Source organism: Triticum aestivum, chromosome 1B (genome assembly GCF_018294505.1).
Source record: "Triticum aestivum cultivar Chinese Spring chromosome 1B, IWGSC CS RefSeq v2.1, whole genome shotgun sequence".
In the NCBI taxonomy this organism is placed as follows: domain Eukaryota; kingdom Viridiplantae; phylum Streptophyta; class Magnoliopsida; order Poales; family Poaceae; genus Triticum; species Triticum aestivum.
This window is the reverse complement of record NC_057795.1, coordinates 374,612,341-374,637,586: the sequence shown is the minus strand read 5'-3', so window position 1 is coordinate 374,637,586 and position 25,246 is coordinate 374,612,341. Positions and strand designations below refer to the sequence as shown.

At 43.1% G+C, this 25,246-nt stretch overlaps 4 protein-coding genes across 10 annotated transcripts; 2 read left to right on the top strand and 2 right to left on the bottom strand.

Annotated features, from left to right (window-relative positions):
* The first annotated feature begins 364 nt into the window (after window positions 1-364).
* Window positions 365-8,408, top strand: LOC123125365 (valine--tRNA ligase, mitochondrial 1). 2 transcript variants are annotated; one of them, XM_044545881.1, is made up of 21 exons: window positions 368-794; window positions 1,088-1,135; window positions 1,249-1,308; window positions 1,383-1,552; window positions 1,662-1,734; window positions 1,906-1,971; window positions 2,068-2,151; window positions 2,413-2,490; window positions 2,839-2,922; window positions 3,002-3,081; window positions 3,214-3,271; window positions 3,376-3,678; window positions 3,774-3,944; window positions 4,616-4,806; window positions 4,913-5,315; window positions 5,877-6,128; window positions 6,213-6,710; window positions 6,975-7,072; window positions 7,234-7,333; window positions 7,676-7,821; window positions 7,960-8,408. In XM_044545881.1, exons 1-21 carry the CDS (start codon window positions 786-788, stop codon window positions 8,114-8,116), a joined length of 3,129 nt encoding a protein of 1,042 aa, XP_044401816.1. In that variant the 5' UTR covers window positions 368-785; the 3' UTR covers window positions 8,117-8,408. The 2 variants fall into 2 exon arrangements, with proteins under 2 accessions (XP_044401811.1, XP_044401816.1); XM_044545876.1 differs by having other exon boundaries at window positions 365-794; window positions 5,877-6,710.
* Window positions 8,409-8,860: 452 nt separating this feature from the next.
* On the bottom strand, window positions 8,861-14,600 carry LOC123125304 (SET and MYND domain-containing protein 4). 5 transcript variants are annotated; one of them, XM_044545834.1, is made up of 16 exons: window positions 14,178-14,600; window positions 13,933-14,067; window positions 13,565-13,651; window positions 13,088-13,159; window positions 12,750-12,960; window positions 12,550-12,668; window positions 11,862-12,248; window positions 11,357-11,491; window positions 11,123-11,260; window positions 10,682-10,712; window positions 10,557-10,588; window positions 10,226-10,459; window positions 9,987-10,150; window positions 9,771-9,885; window positions 9,595-9,675; window positions 8,861-9,341 (listed from the first exon to the last, which is right to left on the bottom strand). In XM_044545834.1, exons 1-16 carry the CDS (start codon window positions 14,598-14,600, stop codon window positions 9,117-9,119), a joined length of 2,589 nt encoding a protein of 862 aa, XP_044401769.1. In that variant the 3' UTR covers window positions 8,861-9,116. The 5 variants fall into 5 exon arrangements, with proteins under 5 accessions (XP_044401769.1, XP_044401756.1, XP_044401763.1 ...); XM_044545821.1 differs by having other exon boundaries at window positions 10,557-10,712; XM_044545828.1 differs by having other exon boundaries at window positions 10,557-10,712; window positions 12,550-12,665.
* Window positions 14,575-20,625, top strand: LOC123125353 (hepatoma-derived growth factor-related protein 2). Its single transcript, XM_044545869.1, has 3 exons — window positions 14,575-15,332; window positions 15,423-15,492; window positions 20,314-20,625. Exons 1-2 carry the CDS (start codon window positions 14,575-14,577, stop codon window positions 15,436-15,438), a joined length of 774 nt encoding a protein of 257 aa, XP_044401804.1. The 3' UTR covers window positions 15,439-15,492; window positions 20,314-20,625.
* On the bottom strand, window positions 20,495-24,482 carry LOC123125339 (vesicle-associated protein 1-2). Of its 2 annotated transcripts, none has more exons than XM_044545861.1 (10): window positions 24,263-24,482; window positions 24,077-24,147; window positions 23,875-23,956; window positions 23,640-23,755; window positions 23,353-23,559; window positions 23,206-23,274; window positions 23,075-23,116; window positions 22,441-22,518; window positions 21,262-21,318; window positions 20,495-20,659 (listed from the first exon to the last, which is right to left on the bottom strand). In XM_044545861.1, the coding sequence occupies exons 1-10, from the start codon at window positions 24,315-24,317 to the stop codon at window positions 20,495-20,497; spliced, it is 942 nt and encodes a 313-aa protein (XP_044401796.1). In that variant the 5' UTR covers window positions 24,318-24,482. The 2 variants fall into 2 exon arrangements, 1 of the variants encoding a protein (XP_044401796.1); XR_006461383.1 differs by lacking the exon at window positions 20,495-20,659 and adding an exon at window positions 20,938-21,077 and having other exon boundaries at window positions 21,161-21,318; window positions 24,263-24,481.
* Window positions 24,483-25,246: the final 764 nt, after the last annotated feature.

The following is a 25,246-nucleotide window of genomic DNA, read 5'->3' as shown; positions in this document are numbered from 1 at the left end:
CCTACCCCATACTACTGGACACACGCGGAATAAGGTATCCCGATTCCCCTCCCTCCTGTTGTCACTTGAGCAATCGGCGGATATGAGGGAACCCCAATAACGCAGGTGTCGAGGTTGCTTTCTCTCTCCTCTCTCTACATTGGTTCCGCGCGGCTAGGGCTGATTGTTTTTTTATAAAGGAAAAAAATATGTACCCCGATTACGACAGAATCTGGCCCCTTCCACGCTATGGATTTGTATACACCACATTTCGTAATCTGTCACAAAAATTTGTTTGGTTAAACTAACAATTAAGTAGTCCAAAGCTAGCTAGACGATTGACATCATCATATTCCACCAAACAGGGATTTCATTCGCCGGTAAGCCATTTCAGTTTCCACCTTGTTTTCTTCGTCTTTTACCACTTATTACTGCTGCTTTGCAAGAGGCGTCGAAGCACATGAAACTTGACTATCAAGTTTCTACCCAAGAACTTGGCTCCCAAGCCAGTGCTTTTGTTCAAAACAACGGTCGATTTTGTGGCATAATGGAAATTTCTCCCTACGTCCGCATCTTTCGCCAAGTTTAAGCCGCAAAACCTCCGCGCGCTAAAACTTGGATCCCACGAACTCTAGACGAGGTTCAAAGCTCCAAAGCATTCCGCCCCGTCTGATCCCGCCTCTACTTCGAATCCGCCCAAATCGAAAAAATCGCAGTGGTTCTTCTTAATCGCAGCAGCCCGCACCGGCTGCCGTGGTGGTTGCTGCGGCGGCGGGGAGCTCGCGCCCGAGGGCCCGATCCGCGCCATGGAGGAGGTGAGCAGCTTCTCCCCCGCCCCCTCCCCTCGACCTTTTCGTATCGCGTTGGTTGCTGGTCGCGCAGCCCCAGCTTGTGTCTTGGGATCGCTTTTTATTCCGCGGAATTTTGGTTTTGGGGTGTTCTAGTACGGATTTGGGGGTTGTTGGGTGTCATCATCTATGATCAGTGGGGTTAGGTGACGGTGATTTCTAGGAATGTGGCATGTATTTTCCCTTGGCCTTTGCGCAATCGCTGAAATACCTTCTGTTTGGCTTGTTTGTCTGAACTGTTTCGTTTACTGCACATGCAGCCGCTTGATGAGAAGGATTTGGAAAGGAAGCTGAAGAAAGAGCAGAAGGTGCTTGTTCTAATCTGGTTCTGTGCTCTTCACGATGGAGTAGGAGAATACTGTAGTCGAATTGTTTCGTGTGTGAGCAGTTTTACTCACAGGTGATCTTTGTTCTGTGACAGGCGAAAGAGAAGGAGGAGAAGAAGCTCAAGGCGAAGCAGAAGGAGGCGGCCAGGCTACAGGTGGCGACCGGCGACGCCAACTCATTTCTTGATTTGAAGGAGAGGTTCTGTTTGACTGATGTGATTGTCTGTAGGTCCAATCAGCATCTGATGGAGCTAACAAGAGTGAGAAGAAGCAAAAGAAGAAAGGCGCCACCAATGAGAATCCTGAGGATTTCATTGATCCAGATACTCCCACTGGACAGAAGAAACTGATTGCTTCTCAAATGGCCAAACATTACAGCCCGTCTGCTGTTGAGAAATCGTATGTTGCCTTTCTCACTTTAGTTGAATCATGCCATGAAAGCTTTTGGAGTCCATGGTCAGAAATTTCTCACTGAACTATGTATTTTCCTTCTCTTACTGTCATGCAGGTGGTATCCTTGGTGGGAGTCATCACAGTATTTTGTAGCAGATGCCGCAAGCTCAAAGCCACCGTTTGTAATAGTAAGTCCCTCCATGACCCAAATGGTAAATGCTTATATTCAGAATAAGCATCTGCTTGCGATTGCTATGTGAATTGCTCACCAGATGATTTCAAACTGTAAATGTTAGATAGAACATGTACAAATGAGGATTTATTGCTGTGAATGACCAGAACTGAATACTTATTTGCAGGTCCTGCCACCTCCAAATGTGACAGGACCCCTTCACATAGGCCATGCAATTACAGTGGCAATTGAGGTAGTGATTTTATCTGTACTGGTGCCCTTCCGTTCGCCCCTATCAGTATTGGTGGCGTTGATGTTCTTTTGTTTCTTTGCATTGACAACAATGCAGGATGCTATGATCCGCTGGCGGAGGATGTCAGGCTACAATGCTTTGTGGATTCCTGGAATGGATCATGCTGGTATAGCTACACAGGTCTGCTATGCTTCATGTTGTCTGATAAGTGATACACTCCAGTGCATAGGACATATATACTGGGTCCAAGGCCCCAGTATCTATCTTCTGCACAAGTTATATTTTCGTAGTTGTTCATGGCCTAGTATTATTAGCCTGAGTTCAAATTGACGTCTACTCAAAAGTTATGTTGATCATTGAGTCTTATCTGACTGATCCATTGTTACTATTTCTTACTGTAGCAAGTGTTTCCTCTAACAAAATTGTTAACCTCCATATCAGGTCGTTGTGGAAAAGAAGATCATGCGTGAGAGGAAGCTGTCAAGGCATGATCTAGGGCGTGATAAATTTCTATCTGAGGCAAGCACTCTGATTTCTGACCCACTGTATATCATCTCACCTGTAATGAACTCATGTTTTTTAAAGGAGTAGATAATCATATTCATAAATGATTTTTCTTGCATTTAGTCATCTGTTATGTATTTTGCTCAATTCAAGGGAAAGGTCCCTAGATACCATTACAAAATTCTGCACAAAGGTAGTTCATATGCCAATGAATGAACTAAAATTTTACAGTGCCATGAAATGAGTTGCCCTGTTAATTTAATTGATTGAGACAATTTTTTGGTTCAGTGCCAGCCCATACTTTGCTATGCTGGTTGATTTTCACATTTACTCATTCAATGTATAAATCATCATTTTTTGCAGGTCCACAACTGGAAAGATCAGTATGGTGGCACCATATTGAGACAATTGCGTATGCTTGGAGCCTCGCTTGACTGGTCGCGCGAAGTAAAGTCCTTGTTCGATTCCTCCATTGCTATAGCTAGGGAAAGCAACATTTGTGTCTAAACAATGCATAGTTTTTCAGTGTTTTACAATGGATGAGCAGAGATCAGAGGCTGTAACAGAAGCGTTTGTTAGGCTATACAAGGAAGGTTTGATATATAGGTTAGTTTTCCATACAGAATGTGCACTCTTTTTTGTATCTTGTTCTGCTGAGCTTATGTGTTTGCTCATCTTATGTTGTTTGGAATCCTCTAAATTACTTTATTACCTCTTGGATGATTCATCCATTTGCAGGGATATTCGTCTCGTGAACTGGGATTGCACGCTCCGTACAACAATTTCTGATATCGAGGTATGTGAGGCATGCACTTTTGCAGTGTGCTAGCCAGTTTGGTTATTTGCATGTGTGAGCAGGAATGCAGGGTTGTATCTTATATTTCGATTGCTGGTTTTCAGGTTGACCGTGTTGATCTCAAGGCAGAGACTTTGTTAGAGGTCCCTGGTTATAGCAACCCAGTTCAGTTTGGTGTTTTGACATCTTTTGCCTATCCTCTAGAAGAAGGATTGGGTGAAATTATCGTTGCAACAACTAGAATAGAAACTATGCTCGGTGATACCGCTATAGCTGTTCATTCTCAGGATGAAAGATATAAGCATCTGCATGGAAAATATGCCGTCCATCCGTTTAATGGCCGAAAACTTGAAATAATTTGCGCTGATGACTTAGTGAAAGCCACTTTTGGTACTGGCGCTGTCAAGGTAGGTGTGCCCATCTAAAGAGCTGGTTTGGAGCTTTGGATACCTTTACATTCAGAAATCAGTGCCCATTCTTATCTCTATCTTTCTATATGCAGATCACACCAGCTCATGATAGCAAGGACTTCAAGGTTGGGAAACAGCATAACCTGGACTTTATCAATATTTTCACTGATGACGGGAACATAAATGAAAATGGAGGTCCACAATTTGAAGGAATGCCACGTTTTACCGCTCGAGCTGCTGTTATTGATGCACTAAAGGAAAAGGTATTATTATAGTTTCAGTGTTTACCATTTTTCCTTTAGAACTGATTCTGGTTCGTTCATGTAGTTGTATCTAATTTATTGCTTATCCTCAATGTTTTTGGAAAAGGTTCATCAATGTATTGTCATAATGGAATAAAAACTTCTAATTCGAAAAGGTATCATAGTTCTATACTGTTGACTTCTAAAAGCATCTAGAGTCGTCTTGGATGTGATTCGGTTTCTTTGAATTTTGCTAATTTATGGAGTGTAAATTTAGTTATATTTGTATGAGCAACAAAATTGTTTTTTTTATGTTTCTTGGTTTTCCTAATTATATTTGGATCGTGAGCCATTTGGCAGGTATGGAAGTATTACGTTGACATTTTTACATTAGAAATATAGTATTCCGTATTTTGATTTGCATACTATGTGTGGTATATACGTATATGCATAGCTGGCTCTGCTCAAGCTTTTGGCCTCCCTTTTCGATCTGGCATTGTCGTAATATATGAGAACTCTATTTCCTTCGCACTATACTGGATACCTGTGTGAAGATGGCTGATTAAGTTGTTTGTTTGATTTAAAGTTTGATCTTGTGTTACTTATCCTTCTTTGTCGCTTATCTTTTTTCGTAATGTATTGTTTTAGTAATATCTAAATTATAATCAATTTGCACTTGTCAATAAATGAAGGGTCTATACAGAGGCATGGAAAATAATGATATGGAATTAGGACGTTGTTCGAGAACTAATGATATTGTGGAGCCAATGATCAAGCCCCAATGGTTTGTTAATTGTAATACCATGGCAAAGGCAGCTCTTGATGCTGTGAAATCCAAAGAGATAGAGATCATTCCACCACAATATGAGCAAGACTGGTACAGGTACATCCTATTTGCTTTACTTTAGGCATGCACCTTTCCTATGGATCAGTTTTACGCTAACAAAAAACGAATAATCCATCCACTACTGTTGTTCTGTGTGCTGCAGGTGGCTTGAAAACATACGCGATTGGTGTATTTCAAGACAACTTTGGTGGGGACACCGTGTACCTGCTTGGTATGTGACATTAGAAGATGACAAAGAGAAAGACATGGGTTCGTACATTGACCACTGGATAATCGCAAGAAATAAAAGTGATGCAGTACTGGAGGCAAAACAGAGGTACCCAAAGAAGAAATATCAGTTGGATCAAGATCCTGATGTGTTGGACACATGGTTTTCAGCTGGTCTTTTCCCCCTAACTGTACTTGGTTGGCCGGACAATACAGCTGACCTTAGTACTTTCTACCCTACTTCTGTACTTGAAACTGGATTGGACATCCTCTTCTTTTGGGTAGCAAGGATGGTGATGATGGGAATGCTACTCCACGGTGATGTGCCATTTCGAAAGGTAATATGTAGGTTTCAGTTTTATTAGATAGTTCCGGATCCAATTTATGCAATCACAGTTTTGCCAAATGGTTGTCTTGTCAGTAGCTATTATGTGCTTTGCTCCTGTACTGTAGAACCACTCTCTGGGCAGAAGCCTGCTTACGTTTAACTTGGTGATCTGTGACTGCTACAACAACAAAAAATTATTATCGCTGTTGGGGGTTCTGCCCATGACCCAATCTTGTGCCATTTATTTATCTTGTCTTTCACTTATTTCCACCTTAATAATGTCTAGATTGACATGTTCTTATATTTTTTTTTCTGACAAAAAGTTTATATATATATTTTGCTGCACCTATACGTCACATTATCTACTTACAAGCAGTGCATTTCAGTATGTCACATAGCATTGAAATAAACGATGATGACCTAGGTTACTATCCTAATGATGGCAACTTCCACTGGAAGTGAAGCACACCAATTCTTTAGGGAGCTTTTTTTAGAATCAATTCTGTAGGTAATTGAAAATTCCCAATTAGTTGATAAACCTTGCGTCATGACTATCTTATCTGTTTCTCAGATTTACTTGCATCCAATTATTCGTGATGCACATGGCCGCAAAATGTCCAAGTCACTAGGAAATGTCATTGATCCCATTGATGTAATAAATGGTATAACACTGGAAGGTCTTCAGAAAAAGTTGGAACACGGCAATCTGGACCAAGGCGAATTGGAAAAGGCAAAAGAAGGTCAAAAGAAGGATTTCCCTGATGGTATTCCTGAGTGTGGTACTGACGCCCTTCGTTTTGCTCTGATCTCCTACACTTCTCAGGTTATTCTTATTGCTAGTTTTCCCCATTTCTCTGATTATTTTTATTGCAAACCTCTAGTACTAAAATTTCTCATTTTTTACCAGTCCGACAAGATAAACCTGGATATCAAGCGAGTGCATGGGTACAGACAATGGTGCAATAAACTGTGGAACGCCATTCGTTTTGCGATGGTTAAGCTTGGAGATCAATACACTCCACCAGCAACTCTCGCGGTGCATAGTATGCCGCCCATCTGCAAATGGATACTCTCAGTACTTAGTAAGGCTGTTGGCAAGACCGTGTCATCATTAGAAGCATATAAGTTCTCCGACGCGACGTCATCTATATACTTCTGGTGGCAATACCAGCTTTGTGATGTCTTTATAGAAGCAATTAAACCTTACTTCAATGGATCTCAAGAGTTCGAATCTGCAAGATGTGCTTCTAGAGATACACTATGGGCATGCCTGGACACTGGTTTGCGTCTTCTCCATCCATTCATGCCTTACATAACAGAAGAGCTTTGGCAGCGCCTTCCTCAGCCTAAGGAGGCTTGTAGGAAAGATTCCATTATGATATCAGAATACCCCTCAGCTGTACAGGTAAACATTTCTTTTCAGGACAACTTAGGAATGAACCAGAGGATTTGATCTTCTAGTTACTATTTTTCGAGAATGGTACTGTAGAGCCTAATGTGCAGGATTAACAAGAAGCTACTCTATAATGAATATATGCAAAAAAAAAAATGCAAAGAAAAAGTTAGTGTGTTACCTCAATTTGAGAAATCCTAAGTTGAAGCAAAATTGTACCCCACAATACAATTTTGTTATCACTACTTGTACCTGAGAAGTTTCCTGCGATGACAGGAATGGGCAAATGATGAAGTTGAGAACGAAATGGAGATTGTGTTAGATGCCGTGAGTAAGCTGAGATCTCTCCTGCCACCAACAGATATACATCTAAGGTGTGTTTCTGTTCAGTGTTCACCTAATAGATTCTTTTGAGTTTCACACAGTATGACAGATGCTATGCTCAAATATAAAATTGCCATTTTATTTTAGTCTTGGTTCATAAGAACTTTGCTCCTTTCTAGCCGATACCTTATTTGTATTTTCACCTCAACAGGCGCCCATGTTTTGTGCTCTGCCGAAACCTAGAGGTTGCAGCCACTGTTGGATGCTACCAAGCTCAAATTGCAACGCTTGCTTCTGTATCATCTCTTGAGGTTTGACAGATCATCCGACCTCTATGCTTATCTCTGTCTTTTTTTTGCACTTTCTTCGCCTTTTAAGGCTTAAAAATTCCCTTTGGAAGGAAGATGAAAACCTATGTACCACAAGTAACCATATACTCCGATGATGTATGCCTTGCTCTTGCTGTATGCACATTTCCTATTTCAACACACCTTACTCTGTCAGTACATAAAATTCTAGTAACTCATTGAAGGTCTTCGGCCTGCATGTATCAATTTCAGATCCTCACAGTAAAATTCCAATTCAAAATTGATACATGATACATGCACCTAACTACAAAAAGCAAAGTTCTGACCCAAGTGGCAATTTTCCAGATCCTGACAGAGGATGATCCAACTCCACCCGATTGTGCCACAAATATTGTAAACAAAGATCTAGCCGTGTATCTCCAGCTCCGGCGGGCTCTCAACACGGAAGCTGAACATGAGAAGCTTAGGAAGAAGAGAGAGGAAGTTCAAAAGTAAGTGCAGTTATGCTACTGTTAAATTAGCTAATCCACTAATTATGTTCATATTGGTTGGTCTTTTGTGTTTTGAACTTCTTTTGGTTTTCTTTATCTTTAAGTAGTAACATGCTCCGCTTTCCATCACCAATGCAGGCAATATGACACCCTGTCACAGAAAATGAGTGCATCAGGCTACCGTGAGAAGGCCCCACAGAGCAAGCAGGATGATGATATGAAAAAACTTGCTACTCTGTTGGAGGAGCTCGAGATCATCAGCGAAGCTGAGAGTAAACTGGATGCAAAAAACTGACAAATTTTTTGTGACTCAATCTTTTGAAAGCCTGCAAATATGATTGACATGCATCTAGATGGACGATCCTCGGCACCCTGTACAATCACTCCCACAGTTGTCACTGTTTGTAAAAAGCCTCGTCCAAGCAATTTTGGATATGTTAGCACATGTAACGTGACATGCATCTAGATGGATCATCCTCATCACCTGATACACTCAACACCCCCCATAGTTGCGTTGTGAAGGCTCACTGTTTGTAAAAAGCCTCGTACAAGTTTTTATATATATATATATATACCTTAGTATGTGTGACATGGGTGTGCTTAGGGTCCTCATTTTATGCATTTTCAAAATTTCAGTTTGATTTGTGTCCATTTCATATTCGTGGCATTTTCCGATTACTGTGGAGTGTGGTGGACTCTTTGATTGGTGAGGTGAGAGAATTAGTGCTTTGCCAAAAATAAAACTGTTTCCTCTTCACGCAACGGGCACATAAAATAGTACTCCCTCTGTTCGGAATTACTTGTCATCAAAATGAATGTATCTAGAACTAAAATACATCTAGATACATCCATTTTAATGACAAGTATTTCCGAACGGAGGAAGTATCTGTTAAGTGCTTTGCAGGCTAATACTCCCTCCGTTCGGAATTACTTGTCACAAAAATGGATAAAGATATATGTATCTACAACTAAAATACATCTAGATACATTCATTTCTTGTACGAGTAATTCCGAACGGAGGGAGTACATGACAGTAAAATTCATAAACTCTATATTACGCGGAATCATTAGGAAATATCATAAATTCCTAAGTTCCAGAAAGCTCAGAATCGTACATTGCAGGGATAAGATTGTAACACGATGGGTCAAGTCATCTGCCTGTCCTAGCTTTGTATCTTCAGCCAAATAACCAAACTGCACCAAGTAATATTGTACACTGATTGATACGCGTCAGTTCATCCATTCTCAGTGAAAAGGTGCACATTTCTGCGATGATTGTCTGCTCCCTGTGATCGTCAAGGAGCTGCAATGAACCCTCCACTAACAGTTCTTTTCAGGGCATCAACATAAGGTAAAATCATCTGAACATCAGGTCCATAATAAAGTGAAAATATCGCCTCTGCCTGGGTGAATGTAGCTGCTGCACTTGCCCTGTCCCCCAGAGACAGCTCGATGGAAACAAGCTTGATCAACTCATGCGCAATGGCTATGTGTTTGGGGTGGTACAGCTTCTCAAGGATCTGCATTATCATAAGATGCACTTCAGAAACAGTAAAAAATAATCAAAAGTGGGTTATGTGAAGCTGTAATTGATTAGTCCAAAAGTGTGGTCATATCATCATCTGGAGCCTAGCTGATAATTTGACTACTGCTTGTCGGAAAAGTGAGCACAATGGATCCCGAGAATACAAGGGCTCAAGATCAAAGTACATTTCTCCCCTTGTATTTCTCAGTAGGCGAGTTGGAGATTTGAGCGATGATTGAGGTGACTACCTTAATTGATGCTTCGCAGTGCTTTCTTGCTTGTTCTTGATCTCCTATCTTTGCAAAGGCTTCTGCAATCGCATCTTCTGCCTGCATGTATCAATTTCGAAACATATGTTTCAACAGTGTGCCAGGAGAATTTGGAGCCAAATTTCTATCAAGGCATGTAACATGAGCACCCTAACCTGGGCAAGAGCCTTGCTATATGGGTGCCTCAACTTCTTTATCTGTTGTAGGGATCTTAATGCATCTGTGATGGGAATTTCGGAGATTTCGTCTATAACTGCAAGTTCCTTAAACCTGTGAATTGAATTGTTATCCGACTTTGCTATGATTAAAAATTCACTGATGGAAGATGCAACCAAATTTAGATATGCCACATTCATTAATACATAACATACCTATTGATCATTGATGCTGCCTTCTCTGATGTAGCAACAGCAGAAGACAAGTTAATTTGTGATCTACAGCTCATGCAATATCCAGGATCTATCTTCAAATCAACATTATTTCTGAAAAACAATTTCCCAACCTTCTCTATATCTTCATCAACCTTGGAAACATGCTGAACAAAAAGAATTTCAGACTGATGCCACCAAACTAACTATTAGAAAATTTCGGGAGGGAAAAATCATCTTACAGGCAATGATAGTTTGCAGATATCAGATTCATCTACGGAAACATGCACACAATTCTCTTCGGATTTGTAGCAAGTTGATTCTGATACGGCACCAAGACAGCTACTTTGTGGACAACAAAATGAATCAATGACAAGATCCGATAGATGTAGCTCTGAACAACTTGAACACTGGCAAGTAAATTTGTAATTCTCCTGAAGTGACTTTTGTCTTTTCACAAGATTCATCTCACCAGCCTAGAAATGAGAAGCACAAACAGTGCAAAGCATAAATTCATAGTTACTTTTAAGTATGTCACACATGCATATACAAGAGAGGAAGGATGGGAGAGACCTGTGGACCATATGATAGCTCGACTGGGCTCCCTGAATTTATATATGTGGTAGATCTTAGAAAGAGAGTGCGCGAATGAAAATATGCATGTACATTTGGCCGGCACGAGTGATTAAAGAGGCTACCAGACATGTAGATAGCTTGAGCAACCTTGACCTAGCAGTAAGCAAAAACAAACACAGGTTACAGATGGTAAAGAGACTAAATGAGCATCAGACGCAGAAGCCACATAAAGCAAAGTAGACAACGCCATGCATTCTATACCAACCCAACAGTGTAATGTAGTGCGATTTAGAGGTACCTACTTGACATACCAAGCTATAACTTCAACATTTCACTCATTTTCTCAAGTTTATGAATTTAAACATCTTATCGTCTTTCTCCTGGATCTTATCAAGTTTTTTTACTTTCAGGATAACACCGCGTGCTTAAGAAGTGTACTAATATCTAAAGGTCAGAGGATAAATCAATAATAAGACGCATCTGAATAGTAGGCAATATATATTCCTCAATTTTTATAGGATGGTGTATTGATCCCAGAAAAGAAAAGGGAGTAGAAGACAAACCTGCTCCACACTACACATAACTGCATCATCAGCTGCAGAATACCCTTTACTCTCTGTCAGTCCCTGGCCTCCATCCATGGATTTCATACAAACAATAGCAATCGAATTGACTTTAACTTGACATATCAAAAGAACCAGCTGTACAAGATCAAAGAATGCTTATTAACCCCTGCTGACATATCAAAGCAATACCCATGTACGCAAGGGGAAACTCAAAAAATAAGTCACATATACCTGGGATAAAGTTTCCTCTTTCCACGAAAGATCTGATCTATAATGCTTTTGGAGGCATAATAACAAGACAATCGCATATATATGTGATTCCAACTTGCTAGTAGGAGAATCTACGTCATAGTGCTGAATGAGATCCTGCAATGGCCATTTTAGCCCATTAGTTCCCGGCCTGACAGTGTTAGAATACTTGTGCTATATACAGTGGCGGAGCTTGACCAAGTCCTTTTTTGGGGGGGGGGGGGGGGGGGGGGCAAATAGAATATTTGAACTAGTGTGTGTGTGGGGGGGGGGGGCAAACACACAAAGTTTCATAACCTAAGCTCTCTCTCTAAAAAATATATGCTTGCATGTGCCAATCATGGGGGGGCCACAGCCCCCCCAGCAACACACTAAGCTCCGCCGTTGGCTATATATCTTGTTTTAGAGAGATACTTATGTTACAATATCTAATGCTAACAGCACCAGAAAATGGTAAGCTCGTATGAAAAATATAAGTTTTTTTTACCAAATTTGGACCGGAGATGGCAGAGCTCTTTCCAGTCAGCATTCTGCTGTCTATGTATTGTGCCATTAGTCGCCCAGCTAAAACTATATCAGCTGGCAAAACAGCTGCCCAATGGGCACCTCCACATTCGTGCCTATGTTCAGCAATCTGTTTAGAGTTTGGAGCCATGCACCCTGTAGAAGTTAGGCTCAGTATTCCAAGATCAACTGCATTACTGTTAGATTTAAGATAAGTATCTTGATTCCAAGAGATTCCGCCTACAGCTTGCTCTTGGCACTTTCTTGAACAATAAACTGGTATTGTACACAAGGGGCAGAACACAACATCTGCAGGTGCTTCACTAAAGCAATAATGGCAGTGAGTCTCCCGGCAAGATTTCAGGATAATCTGCATACAACTGTTACAAGTAAGAGACATACAAAACTTGAGCTTAAGATTATTGACAATTTTGCGAAAAACAAACACAACAAATAATTGCACACAAAGCACATAGAGTTAAATGCCTGGCTTCATAAAACAATCTTGTATTGTATGCACCTCAAATAAACACATAATTTAATCAATTCATATGTGAACCACACAAAAGATTTTGGCAACTTGATATGGCCTTCGAAAATAAATAGGACAACAGGAAGGTTGGGACACAGCATTTGGTGTATACAATTGAAGAGATAAATCTAGATCATACCGCAGCAAGAGGATCCTCAACATGAATCAAGGAGGTCGGAGGAATATCATTTGGAGATGTCATTCCTCTACCTTTGTTGGGCGTTGCAATACACTCAAGGACAACCTTATGTGGTTCTGCTGCCAGTTAGACAAATATTATCTGTCACTTAGTATTAGGTACAAATCCAAAAAAGTTGTATGTGTGCCCAAAGTTCCAACCTGTATGTGCCAATCCTGCATCCTTGCAATCACCACTTGATCTTCCAACTTCGTTCACACATTGAGGCTTTAACAATATCAACTTCAACTCTTGTTCTATGTTGCTCTTCCCAGAAGAAGTCACTTCCATGCTCAATGCAACCTCTAGATCATGCATGGCAGATGAATAATTCTTCAAAGATGCATTTACCATTCCCCTCCTGTACCATGCCTGAAACACAGAAACAGGTCAAACTAAAACAATGATTTGACTTCCATGCTGGAGCTTGAATTCTCAAAAACAGAGAAACAAACATTACGCGTAAGTTGCATTGTTACAACTATCACACTCCTACTACCTTCGCATAATTAGGTGAAACAGAGATGGCCCTGTCGCAATCCCGCAGACACTCTTCCAGGAGGCCCAATTTCTGCAAAATTCAGAAAATCCATTAGAATATATGCAAGGACACCTCAGGAAACAGGAAAAAGCAAATCATTTTGGATTTCGCTACAATCAAACGTCAGATTTTTTAGCATGGAAAATCAAACGTTTTTATGGCAAATTTAGTAGTCGCGAGGATGGGACTTCCTTTAGCAAGCATGGCAAATCCGTGACATGTTCAGTTTTTGCCTGGATTTGCCATGCTTGCTAAAGCAAATTGCCATCCTTGTGACAACTAAATTTGCCATAAAAAACGTTCAATTTGCCATGGTTAAAAAAATTCTGACGTTAGATTTTTAACATTACGTTCAATTTTTCACAGTGTAACTAAATAGGACAAGTTTAGTGCCTGCCTCCCAAGATTCTGCAAACAGATGTATCAAATACTCACATGCATAGTGGAGGCACGGTTGACATATAATGCAGGTACCAAGATATCATCAGTGCCATCAGAACTAATCGGGGCGTAACGCAGCGCCTGCAGAAATACAAACAAAAGAAAAGCCTATTATCACGAATTCAATAAAATGTGACTAAGAGGAACTGGGGTCAATTCTAATAAATCAAGTTGACACTGTTTTAACAACCAAACAAGTGAACAACCCCACAGACTTCACTGCTGAACAACCGAGTTACTTCTGCACATGGTTTGGAACAAAACCCTCTCTTTTTTCACAGCACAGGTGCAATGAGCCGCATTGACAAATTACAAATTACAAATTACAAATTTCAAGTCTGTGGTTACAACTTACAAATTACCTGTGAATAGAACCCAAGGGCTTGCTCGAACTCCCTCCTGGAGAAGCAGGCATTGCCCCGGCCCTTCAGCTCCGCCGCCCTCCCCTTGTCCTTGCGGCACAGCGCGAGCTCCGGGTCTGTCAGCTCGCCGATGACCTGAGAGATGGCACGAAACAATCACTGAGACCAGCGACCTAGCTACGCTGGTGGCTAGTGCCCCGGCCATGAGCACAGAATAATAGTGAAGCGGCGGGCTCGGTGGTTACCTGGTGGAATAGAGGGAGGTCATCGAGGAAGGCGAGAAGGAGAGAAGTGGTGGAAGGGAGGTCGCGGGTCGTGCCCTCGCCGACGGCTCGCCGGATATCGGCCGGCACCGCCGATTTCAGCCGCTCCATGGAAACAAAAAGCGGGGGCCGGAAGTGAGAGGGTGACGTCACAGCCTTGAACCCCAGAGACGGCAGTTGGGCTGTTGGGCCTAGAATTTCGAATCTGGCAGAAAAGGAAAAGCCGTCGGCCCGTGGCCCAGCCTCGTTTCCGGCACGGGCGCAAAGCAAAACCGCAACCCGTGGGGAACGAGGCTGCAAATCCCCAATCTCCCACTCGCCGGAGCACCCCACCCAACCGCCTCGGTCGTCGGCGAGGAACCTGCTCCGGTAGGCGGAGATGGGCGGGCACGGCGGGCTGAACATCCTGCCGCAGAAGCGGTGGAACGTCTACAGGTTCGACAACCAGGAGAAGGTCCGCGTCGACGAGGCCGAGGCCGCCCGCCAGGACCAGCTCCAGCGCGAGGCCACCCGCCGCCGCGAGTCGCACGCCCGCCTCGTCGCGCTCCGCCGCAACCGGGGCCTCCAGTCCGACTCGCCCTCCCCTCCCCGTGCCCCATCTCCACCCCCCTCCTCCACCCGGTCCGCGGACCAGGTCGCCCGGCCGCGGCCCCCACCCCCTGCCGCCCGGCCCGCGGATCCATCCCCCGTCGTCTCCGACGGAGACCACATCAACCTCTTCTCCGGCGGCGGTGGGGCCGCCGACTTCGCCGCGCTTGCCTCCGCTAGCGGCGGGAGAGGCGCAGCTCGGGAGAGGGAGCCTGCGACAGACACTAAGCCAAACCCTAAGAAGCGTAAGAAGGAGGAGGAGGTTAGGACGGCGGGGCCTGACGACGAGAAGTACAAGCTGGGTTATGGCCTCGCCGGCAAGGGCGTGGCTACGCCCTGGTACATGTCGAAGCCTTTGGCTTCCTCCTCTAAGGAGAGGAGAGATTACGCCGAAGGCAACGGGGAGAAGAGGAGTGGAGGGAAGAAGAGTATCGAGGAGCTTAGAGAGGAGAGGAGGAAGAGGGAGGCCAAGGAGAAGGAGCGTGAGCGAGCCTTGCTTGCTACTACAGCAAGGAAGGAGAGGCAGCCAGACCGGGGGTACTCGTCGAGGTAGTGTCATTGTAGAAGGCACTTGTTGTGATTTCATTAATTTTTGTTGTGATTCCATCATGATTGTTTCTGTGTATTTCTTGGATGCAGGTATATGCGTCGATGATGCAAGGGTCTGTGTGATTTTATCTGCAGGATCTGCAATGGATGATTACTGGAGGTACGATATTTCAATACCTGTTTGGTTTTAAATTTTGGATTGACACAAAAAGATAGATTATAAGGCTGCAGTCCAAGCTTAAATAGAATCATTAATTGTTCATGTTTTACTCTCACTCTGTTTATGTGCATTGTACTGAGCAACAAGTTGGATTAATTCATGTCACATCATGCAATTACGTTCCATTGTTCTGATCCTGTGGACTTGTGCAAACAGAAAAGCAATTGTTTTCTTTTCTCTCGAATACGCACAAGCATGCGTATCATATATTGATAGAAGAAAGGGTGAAGAGACCCATCCACGATTCGAATACAATGCGAAAAGGCAACACACCATGCTAATCCCTGGGATTAGAACCACACATACTACACACGAGAAAGAGAGAACTCGCCTTGCCCAAACTCCAGCCACAAAGGCGAAGAAGACGGGGCACAAAGCAAACAGGCCGCGTCACTATCGTTGCAAGCCACAACCAAATCACAACAACGACTACAGAACGGACTGGATCAATGTACCTCCCACCACATAGCACCTAGAGGAGTCGGCAAGTGGGTGGCAGGATCTAGCCGGACCTGAAGAAGATGTGCAGGATGCGCTGGCGATGGCATACATAGCGCCCTGGAGGCCCATGTCGTAAGAGGCAACCCACACCAAAAAAAGACGCCCCAAACTCCAGCTTCGAGGATTCCACGAACAGCCAAGGCAGCCCCTTCATGAAGGTACCGCTGTCGTGACGCCGCCGCCTGTTCTGGGGAGCCGGAACAATGGTTTCCCTGGCGTTTGAGGAGGGACATGGTCAGGGCCATGACAGCGGCGCCCCCAAGAAGGACACGACACCCGCCGGCGTCGTTGCTGCCAGCAACGGCAAACCATGCAGAGATTTCGCCCTGGTCGATGACCGTGCGTAGAGTCCACCGCCATAGGAAGGAGAGATACGCCCATCAACGGTGGAGATAGGTGACATGGACGCTGTCGGCCTCCCCGCCACAAACGATGACCATGGTCGGCCGTCCTCGCTGCACGAAGCGAACACCCGTCGTCGCCTCCAGGGGGCGGGGGCGGCTTAGGCGATGTTTGTTTGAGGGTGTAAATATGCTCACACCAAAAACGAAAGAATCCTTCGTTGCAAATTGGTGATGAATATGTTCCATACATAATATTTAGCTTGTCCAACACCTTCTAAGGTGGTTTGGCCATATCCAACGGAGTCTCCAGAAGCACCTGTTAAATAGTGGGATTCTAAAATAGCCTCTTTGATTCACATGATTTTTAAAACACATGGATAGGCGTAGGCATCTTGATCAACAAGAGCCTCAAGTATGGAGTGGTAGACGTCAAGAGACGTGGGGACCGGATTATCCTGGTCAAGCTGGTAGTTGAGGACTTGGTTCTCAATGTTATCAGCGCGTATGCCCCGCAAGTAGGCCAGAATGAGAACACCAAGAGGGAGTTCTGGGAAGGCTTGGAAGACATGGTTAGGAGTGTACCGATTGGTGAGAAGCTCTTCATAGGAGGAGACCTCAATGGCCACGTGGGTACATCTAACACAGGTTTTGAAGGGGCGCATGGGGGCTTTGGCTATGGCATCAGGAATCAAGAAGGAGAAGATGTCTTAAGGTTTGCTCTAGCCTACAACATGATTGTAGCTAACACCCTCTTTAGAAAGAGTGAATCACATCTGGTGACTTTTAGTAGTGGCCAACACTCTAGCCAGATTGATTTCATCCTCTCGAGAAGAGAAGATAGGCGTGCGTGCCAAGACTGTAAGGTGATACCTGGAGAGTGTGTTGTACCCCAGCATAAGCTGGTGGTTGCTGACTTCCGCTTTCGGATTCGTGTCCAGCGGGATAAGCGTGCCAAAGTCGCTAGAACGAAGTGGTGGAAGCTCAAGGGGGAGGTAGCTCAGGTGTTCAAGGAGAGGGTAATTAAGGAGGGCCCTTGGGAGGAAGGAGGGGATGCGGACAATGTGTGGATGAAGATGGCGACTTGCATTCGTAAGGTGGCCTCAGAGGAGTTTGGAGTGTCCAGGGGAAGGAGAAGCGAAGATAAGGATACCTGGTGGTGGAATGATGATGTCCAGAAGGCGATTAAAGAGAAGAAAGATTGCTTCAGACGCCTATACCTGGATAGGAGTGCAGACAACATAGAGAAGTACAAGATGGCGAAGAAGGCCGCAAAGCGAGCTGTTGGTGAAGCAAGGGGTCGGGCATATGAGGACCTCTACCAACGGTTAGGCACGAAGGAAGGTGAAAGGGACATCTATAAGATGGCTAAGATCCGGGAGAGAAAGACAAGGGATATTGGCCTAGTCAAATGCATCAAGGACGGAGCAGGCCAACTCTTGGTGAAGGACGAGGAGATTAAACATAGATGGCGGGAGTACTTCGACAAGCTGTTCAATGGGGAGAATGAGAGTTCTACCATTGAACTGGACGACTCCTTTGATGAGACCAGCATGCGTTTTGTGCGGCGCATCCAGGAGTCTGAGGTGAAGGAGGCTTTAAAAAGGATGAAAGGAGGCAAGGCGATGGGCCCTGATTGTATCCCCATTGAGGTGTGGAAAGGTCTCGGGGACATAGCGATAGTATGGCTAACCAAGCTTTTCAACCTCATTTTTCGGGCAAACAAGATGCCAGAAGAATGGAGACGGAGTATATTAGTACCAATCTTCAAGAACAAGGGGGATGTTCAGAGTTGTACTAATTACCGTGGAATTAAGCTGATGAGCCATACAATGAAGCTATGGGAGAGAGTCATTGAGCACCGCTTAAGAAGAATGACAAGCGTGACCAAAAATCAGTTTGGTTTCATGCCTGGGAGGTCGACCATGGAAGCCATTTTCTTGTACGACAACTTATGGAGAGATATAGGGAGCAAAAGAAGGACTTGCATATGGTGTTCATTGACTTGGAGAAGGCCTATGATAAGATACCGCGGAATGTCATGTGGTGGGCCTTGGAGAAACACAAAGTTCCAGCAAAGTACATTACCCTCATCAAGGACATGTACGATAATGTTGTGACAAGTGTTCGAACAAGTGATGTCGACACCGATGACTTCCCGATTAAGATAGGACTGCATCAGGGGTCAGCTTTGAGCCCTTATCTTTTTGCATTGGTGATGGATGAGGTCACAAGGGATATACAAGGAGATATCCCATGGTGTATGCTCTTTGCGGATGATGTGGTGCTAGTTGACGATAGTCGGACGGGGGTAAATAGGAAGTTAGAGTTATGGAGACAAACCTTGGAATCGAAAGGGTTTAGGCTTAGTAGAACTAAAACCGAGTACATGATGTGCGGTTTCAGTACTACTAGGTGTGAGGAGGAGGAGGTTAGCCTTGATGGCCAGGTGGTACCTCGGAAGGACACCTTTCGGTATTTGGGGTCAATGTTGCAGGAGGATGGGGGTATTGATGAAGATGTGAACCATCGAATCAAAGCCGGATGGATGAAGTGGCGCCAAGCTTCTGGCATTCTCTGTGACAAGAGAGTGCCACAAAAGCTAAAAGGCAAGTTCTACAGGACGGCGGTTCGACCCGCAATGTTGTATGGCGCGGAGTGTTGGCCGACTAAAAGGCGACATGTTCAACAGTTAGGTGTGGCGGAGATGCGTATGTTGAGATGGATGTGTGGCCACACGAGGAAGGATCGAGTCCGGAATGATGATATACGAGATAGAGTTGGGGTAGCACCAATTGAGGAGAAGCTTGTCCAACATCGTCTGAGATGGTTTGGGCATATTCAGCGCAGGCCTCCAGAAGCTCCAGTGCATAGCGGACGGCTAAAGCGTGCGGAGAATGTCAAGAGAGGGCGGGGTCGACCGAATTTGACATGGGAGGAGTCCGTTAAGAGAGACCTGAAGGATTGGAGTATCGACAAAGAGCTAGCTATGGACAGGGGTGCGTGGAAGCTTGCTATCCATGTGCCAGAGCCATGAGTTGGTTGCGAGTTCTTATGGGTTTCACCTCTAGCCTACCCCAACTTGTTTGGGACTAAAGGCTTTGTTGTTGTTGTTGTTGTTGTATAGGAAAAATACATGATTGGAATAGTATGTCCTCTGGGACTCCTATAGGATTCAGAAATTATAGAATTTGGATAAAAATGTATTTGATGACATGGGAAAAATAAAAGAATTTTACATTAAGTGGATGTAAATTTCCCTCCAAAATAAGGTGCAAACCAATACTTAGAAAATTTCCTAAGGACTCCAATCTTACGAATCAAACAATTTATGTAAAAAAAATTCTTGAGGAATCAAATCCTAAAAATTTCCTTTGAATCAAAGGAGCCTAAGTGTCAGGGGCGACCAAAGTTGACAGGGAGGAGGCGGTAAAAAGGGAGTTGAAGGATTGGATAGTACCGAGATAAGTAGAGAGTTGGCTATTCATAGGACTACATGGAGATTTGCAATCATGTGCCGAAACCTTAACCTAGTCTATTATGCTTCGTTTACTTTTTGTTTCTTCTCTCTTTCGTATTTTGGTTTTTCCATATGTTTCTGTTGGGTTTCATATCTAGCCTAACTGCCTAATTATCCTCCTGCAAATTAGATGTTGTAACTTAGTAAGATAGTTTTGCAATGGTAAGCATCGTATGTTTACGGCAATTTGCTGGTAATGCTGCTCCTTTGCTGATGCTTGAAAATAGAAATTTGTTGAAATTTTCTGTTGGTAGTTTGTTTTATGATCCTGAACTCTACTAGAGGAGCGACAGTCAACTTTTCTAGTTTAGTTCTTTTGAAGACAATCAACTTTTCTAGTTTAGTTCTTTTGAAGACAATCAACTTTTCTGTTTGCTGATCTTTTTCTCTATTACTCAGAAAACCGAAGATGGACGTCACTAACTTGCATGCAAATATTTTGAAAGATCAATGAGGAGGCAAAAAGCCACGGCTCAAGTGCCATTGGATGAACTTTCAAGCAGTTCAAGAATATCTCAATATAAAGATTCATTAGTGATTAGCTTGTGTATTTTTTTCTACTGCAAGACAAGCAAGTGTATTAGTGTAGTGTGCCGATCCTGCAATCACGCCGTCTGTTCTTGTAAATTTTATCAACTCTTACTTGGTGTACACAATTGTTTGGGGTACAGTCTGCACTTTGTAAAAAAAACGCTCCAATGTGTTGCACTATACTGCTAGAGTTGTTGCTTTGGACTTTCAAAGTCTGCTACTATCTCTGTTTTTTCTCAAATGTGGTGCTAGATACATCCATTTGAGGGACAAGTTTTTTCGGATGGAGGAAGTACCAACCAATTCGAGTAGCCAAATTTTCTGAGACAAGGGACTGGTTTGAGGAACCTATGAACGATATTGTAAATTTTCTTATAGACGATGTAACCATTATTACTAATAAATAAAGAGGATGTTTATTTCAAAAAGAAAAATCAAGCAAACGTATATTTAGATTTGGACAGGTACTGTTTGGTACATCCACACTGAAGCTGACAATAAACAATTCATACAATCAAGGGCAATTAGTTAATATCAATAGTTACAATACATTATGGATCAAATTAGATGCCACTCCACAGGACATGCCCCATCAATTGGACATTTGCAAACTTCGTCAAGCTTGGTTTGATCTGAAGTTTCAAAAAGGGGAAATAAAAATACTGTTCCCTGTAACCTTGGTAGCTGGCCGACGACGAACACCACGAGATGTTACCTTTTATTTACTGTAGGAATTAAATCATTAGACTGAACATGAAACTGAAGCCCTCATTTCTTTACAAGATAGCCCAGAATGATGCTAAGCAGCCCACACACCAGTACAAATATCAGCGAGAATCCTCCTTGTTTACTGGCATCACGCCTTACTAGCTCCTGCATGTTGAAGAGGCAAATGTTTAACATTCAGTTTGTAGAAGGATCAAGGTGGTTGTGGATATGAGAATTTAGATGATCAATTCTTCCAGCAAGGACTCTAACTACATTTTGCAGTCTAGACTTTGCATCTTAATTGTTCAAATAAAATCAGTTATGGTGGAAATCGTGAATTTTTTTTGGTTCCTCCATTAGCACAGTATTTAGTTTAGGCTTGCAGAAATCAACTAAAATACATTCCGGATGCAGCAGTCCGATCGTGCTACGTGCTAAATCTTAATGCACCGGTTTGATCATAATCAGGGAGCTCTCTTGAGGGAATTTCTGAATTGAGAAGGAAGAAGTAGAAGAGACAGAATCATCTTATCTCTTTATCTTGGAACATCAAGAGGATAGGTTCCATCTCTTCTTCAAAGCTACTCCCTCCGTCCCATAATATAAGAGCATTTTTGACACTACCCCATAATATAAGAGCATTTTTGACACTACTGTAGTGTCAAAACACTCTTATATTATGGAACGGACAGAGTATTTTTTTTATCTACTAACAGCAGGGAGTGCCCTGCCGTATTCCCTTCAAAGAATAAAATGAATTTTCTGGGCAGAGCTACTCCAGTTCTTTATATCAAATTCTTCAACCATCTACTGCTGCGAAACTGTATAAGTGCCTACTTCACACTATTGAGTGTATAAGTAAGCATCTACTATTGTTTCCCATCCATATTCTAGTGTAGGCGCGTGATAGTTCAGGCAACAAAACTCTGTTGATATAATATGGGTATCCCTAAAGAATACAGAAGTACACGCAATGTTGAACAAACTGCACAACTTAATGGTGTATACTGCCACACATATGCAACTTGGACCCTTCAATAGTGTTTTATGTGTATGTTCTACAGGAACATTTACTTAACTTATGTACTGACATTATAGTTGGGTTACCTAAACAACCGCAATACTTGGGGGGGGGGGGGGGGGGGGGGGGGTAAACGATTCCTAGTATATTAATTCATGAGGACAGAACTCTTCCCTTATTAAGTACATCTGCTTTTAGGGTGCCAATGGTAGCTCATGGAAAGAGCACAAGATTCAAAGTTTCAGACTTAAAACATTAATACTCACCAACTCACTGTGAAGCTTTTTATTTTGCTCAAGGGCAGAATCCTTTTCCTTGGTCAATTTTGTAATCAAAGCCGACAGCTGGATTAGAGAAAGGGACGTGGTTATTCAGCCAGGCACAACAATTACAAGTGAAATCCAAAGATAGATTGCATTCTCATTGAACAAGTAACATGATACCAGGAAGGCTGGGACAATCACTAGTTCACACTAAAAACAAGCTAAATTATAAGATGTTCATGCAACCAATGCCAGCTGTATGATGTCTATGGTGAACTAGAAGGATGGCCAAGACAATAAGATCTAAAGCAAATTAAATGGACGGACAACAATACCCATGTGTGCACAGTTAAAAAAAATCATAAATACACTTAATCATATAATTCCAATATGAAGCAACTAAAAATCGATCATATGCCTTATTCTTAGTAGAGGAAACATATTATTACACAATTGTTCCTAACAATTAACAAGCTATAGAGCAATGAATGGGTAGAATTGGCAAGGATCAAAATGTTTCAAATAAGTATCTTCAGTATTTTACTTGCCATGTGACCTGGCTGTTAGTATAGCACACAGAACAACAACTAAGGAAGACAAGAGCTGCCAAACTGCTTTGGAAGGCAAAAGAACTCACCTCAAGGGACTGTGCATCAGGCCCTGTATATGTTCTTGTTTCCTGCAGTTTCATGTCAGAAAGGCAAACAACCAACATGTTAAAATTATACAAAAGAAAACTATAGAGCATAGAACTCATATAGCACATACAGCAGCATGTCCTGCAGCCCTCAGTAATTCTTCAGTCCTTACAACTGGTCCAGTAGGTGATCCCACCTCCTGAAAACACATCATTTATGTCCTTAGGGACTCGCACTAATAGAAGAAATATCAAGTATGAACATTTAGTAGACTTACTGTCCCCAGCTCAGCTGATCTCAAGGATACCGAGCCACTCGACAGCTCTGAGGCGCTCCTCCCATGATCCGCAATTCGCTGCATAGGCACCAAGATACGCTGTGGCCCATCGCTTTCCTCCGCAATCTCTAACGACGATTCGGTTGGCATCACATAAGTGACCCTCATCCTCACCTCCTCAACAGCGTTACCCCCTTGTTTCATGAACTAGGAAACCCACAAGTTCATTATCAACTGAAAGCCATCAACCACATCAAAACTACACTCTAATCCAGTACTACCATTACCATTTGAGGGGTGATGTCCTTGGCCGATAAGCGATCGGCGACGACCACGCTTTGCACCAAGAATTTGTCCTTGCACTGCAAGTCTGGTGGTGCAACAGTCTGGGCTTGCATCGTCACTGGTCCACACAAAACGCGTTGAAACATCTCCATTAAAATGAAACAGAAGAAAGCCTGAAATTGAGCAGTTTCTTGAGCTCTGTCTGGTCCAGTGAACACAACAACAACAAGACAGTACCTACAACTTCGCAGGTGGACCGCGGCCGCACGACGCCATTGTTGGGGCGCACGCAGTACTTCTTGGGGGTCGTCGTCTTAACCTACTACCCGGACGCATCACAGAGGCACCAAGAAAAGCATAACTCGTAAGAGGATCCCTCAAGAAGCTAAAGCGACAGGATTTTCTAGGGTTTAAACACGGCGGTTAACAGGAGAATCACCTTGAAGGCGACGGTTCTGTCGGTCTTGTTGATCATCTTGAGGGGGCAGGAGATCTGCTTGTCGAGCTCGACTGGGCATGACAGGAAATCGCAGAGGGGTCAGCGGGAAATTTCAGGAGAAAAGCAATCTGAAGCGAGAGGAGGGTAGCAAGGGGAGTTTGGCGGCGAGAGGAGCGGGGAGCTTACAGGGGAACTGGAGCTCGGGCGGGTCGACGTCGAGGAGGTCGCTGGAGGCGGCCATGGCTGCTGTGCCCGCGGAGGAAGGGGAAGTGGCGGTGGGAAAAGGGAGCACAGGGTGCTGGACCGCTGGGGCCGTTGCTTCTTTGCCTCTTTGGGTTTGGATGCAAATTTCCGTGGAGTTTTATGTTTGGCTAATTGGTTTGAAAACTCTGTGCGTGGTGAGAATGTCTTTCTATGATTTCATACTTGGGGCCTGTTTGGATACCGTTTCCATTCTAAATACACTTGTAAAAAATACAGGCATCCGCCGTCGTTTTAGTTTCTGCCCGAAAATTGCTCTTGGCCGGTAAGTTACCCGTAAGTAAAAGACACACGTATTAAATTACATCCATTCCAAGCGTTGCCTTATTATTCCGTCCGCTTCAAATTATGAGATGTTTCGAATATTTTAATATAGACTATATATGAACTGAAATGAATGAACGAATGCATAAACGTATCTATATACATATACATTTAGAAAAAAAAAGGTAGAGCATCTTATAATTCGGAACTTATTAGCAAGTGATATCAAGGGTTTTGGTCTTTCACTTGCACTAATTGTGCAATATACATTGCTGATACGTTTTGTGCGGATGATGTATTGCCATGCAACACAGTGTAATTTAGAAAGAGCTGGAATAATATGCTCAACTTTTAAATAAGAAGTTGCATTATGACTTTGTAATTTGATTGCCTTTTTTTAACTAAATGATAAGTGCCACACGTATGGCACAAAGCACTTCGGCCCTGGCGTTTTCTACAACTAAGGTTGCCATCCAAAAAGGAAAAAACAAACCTAAAAAAGAATTGAATTTGACATTAAAAAAAAAGTTGCCATGCTTGATAACTAAAGTTGCCATCATTTCGTCACTAAACGTGCCATAAAAAAATTCAAAGTTGCCATGTGTTTGTGCCACACGTGTGGCACTTATCAAGTTTTTTTTTAAT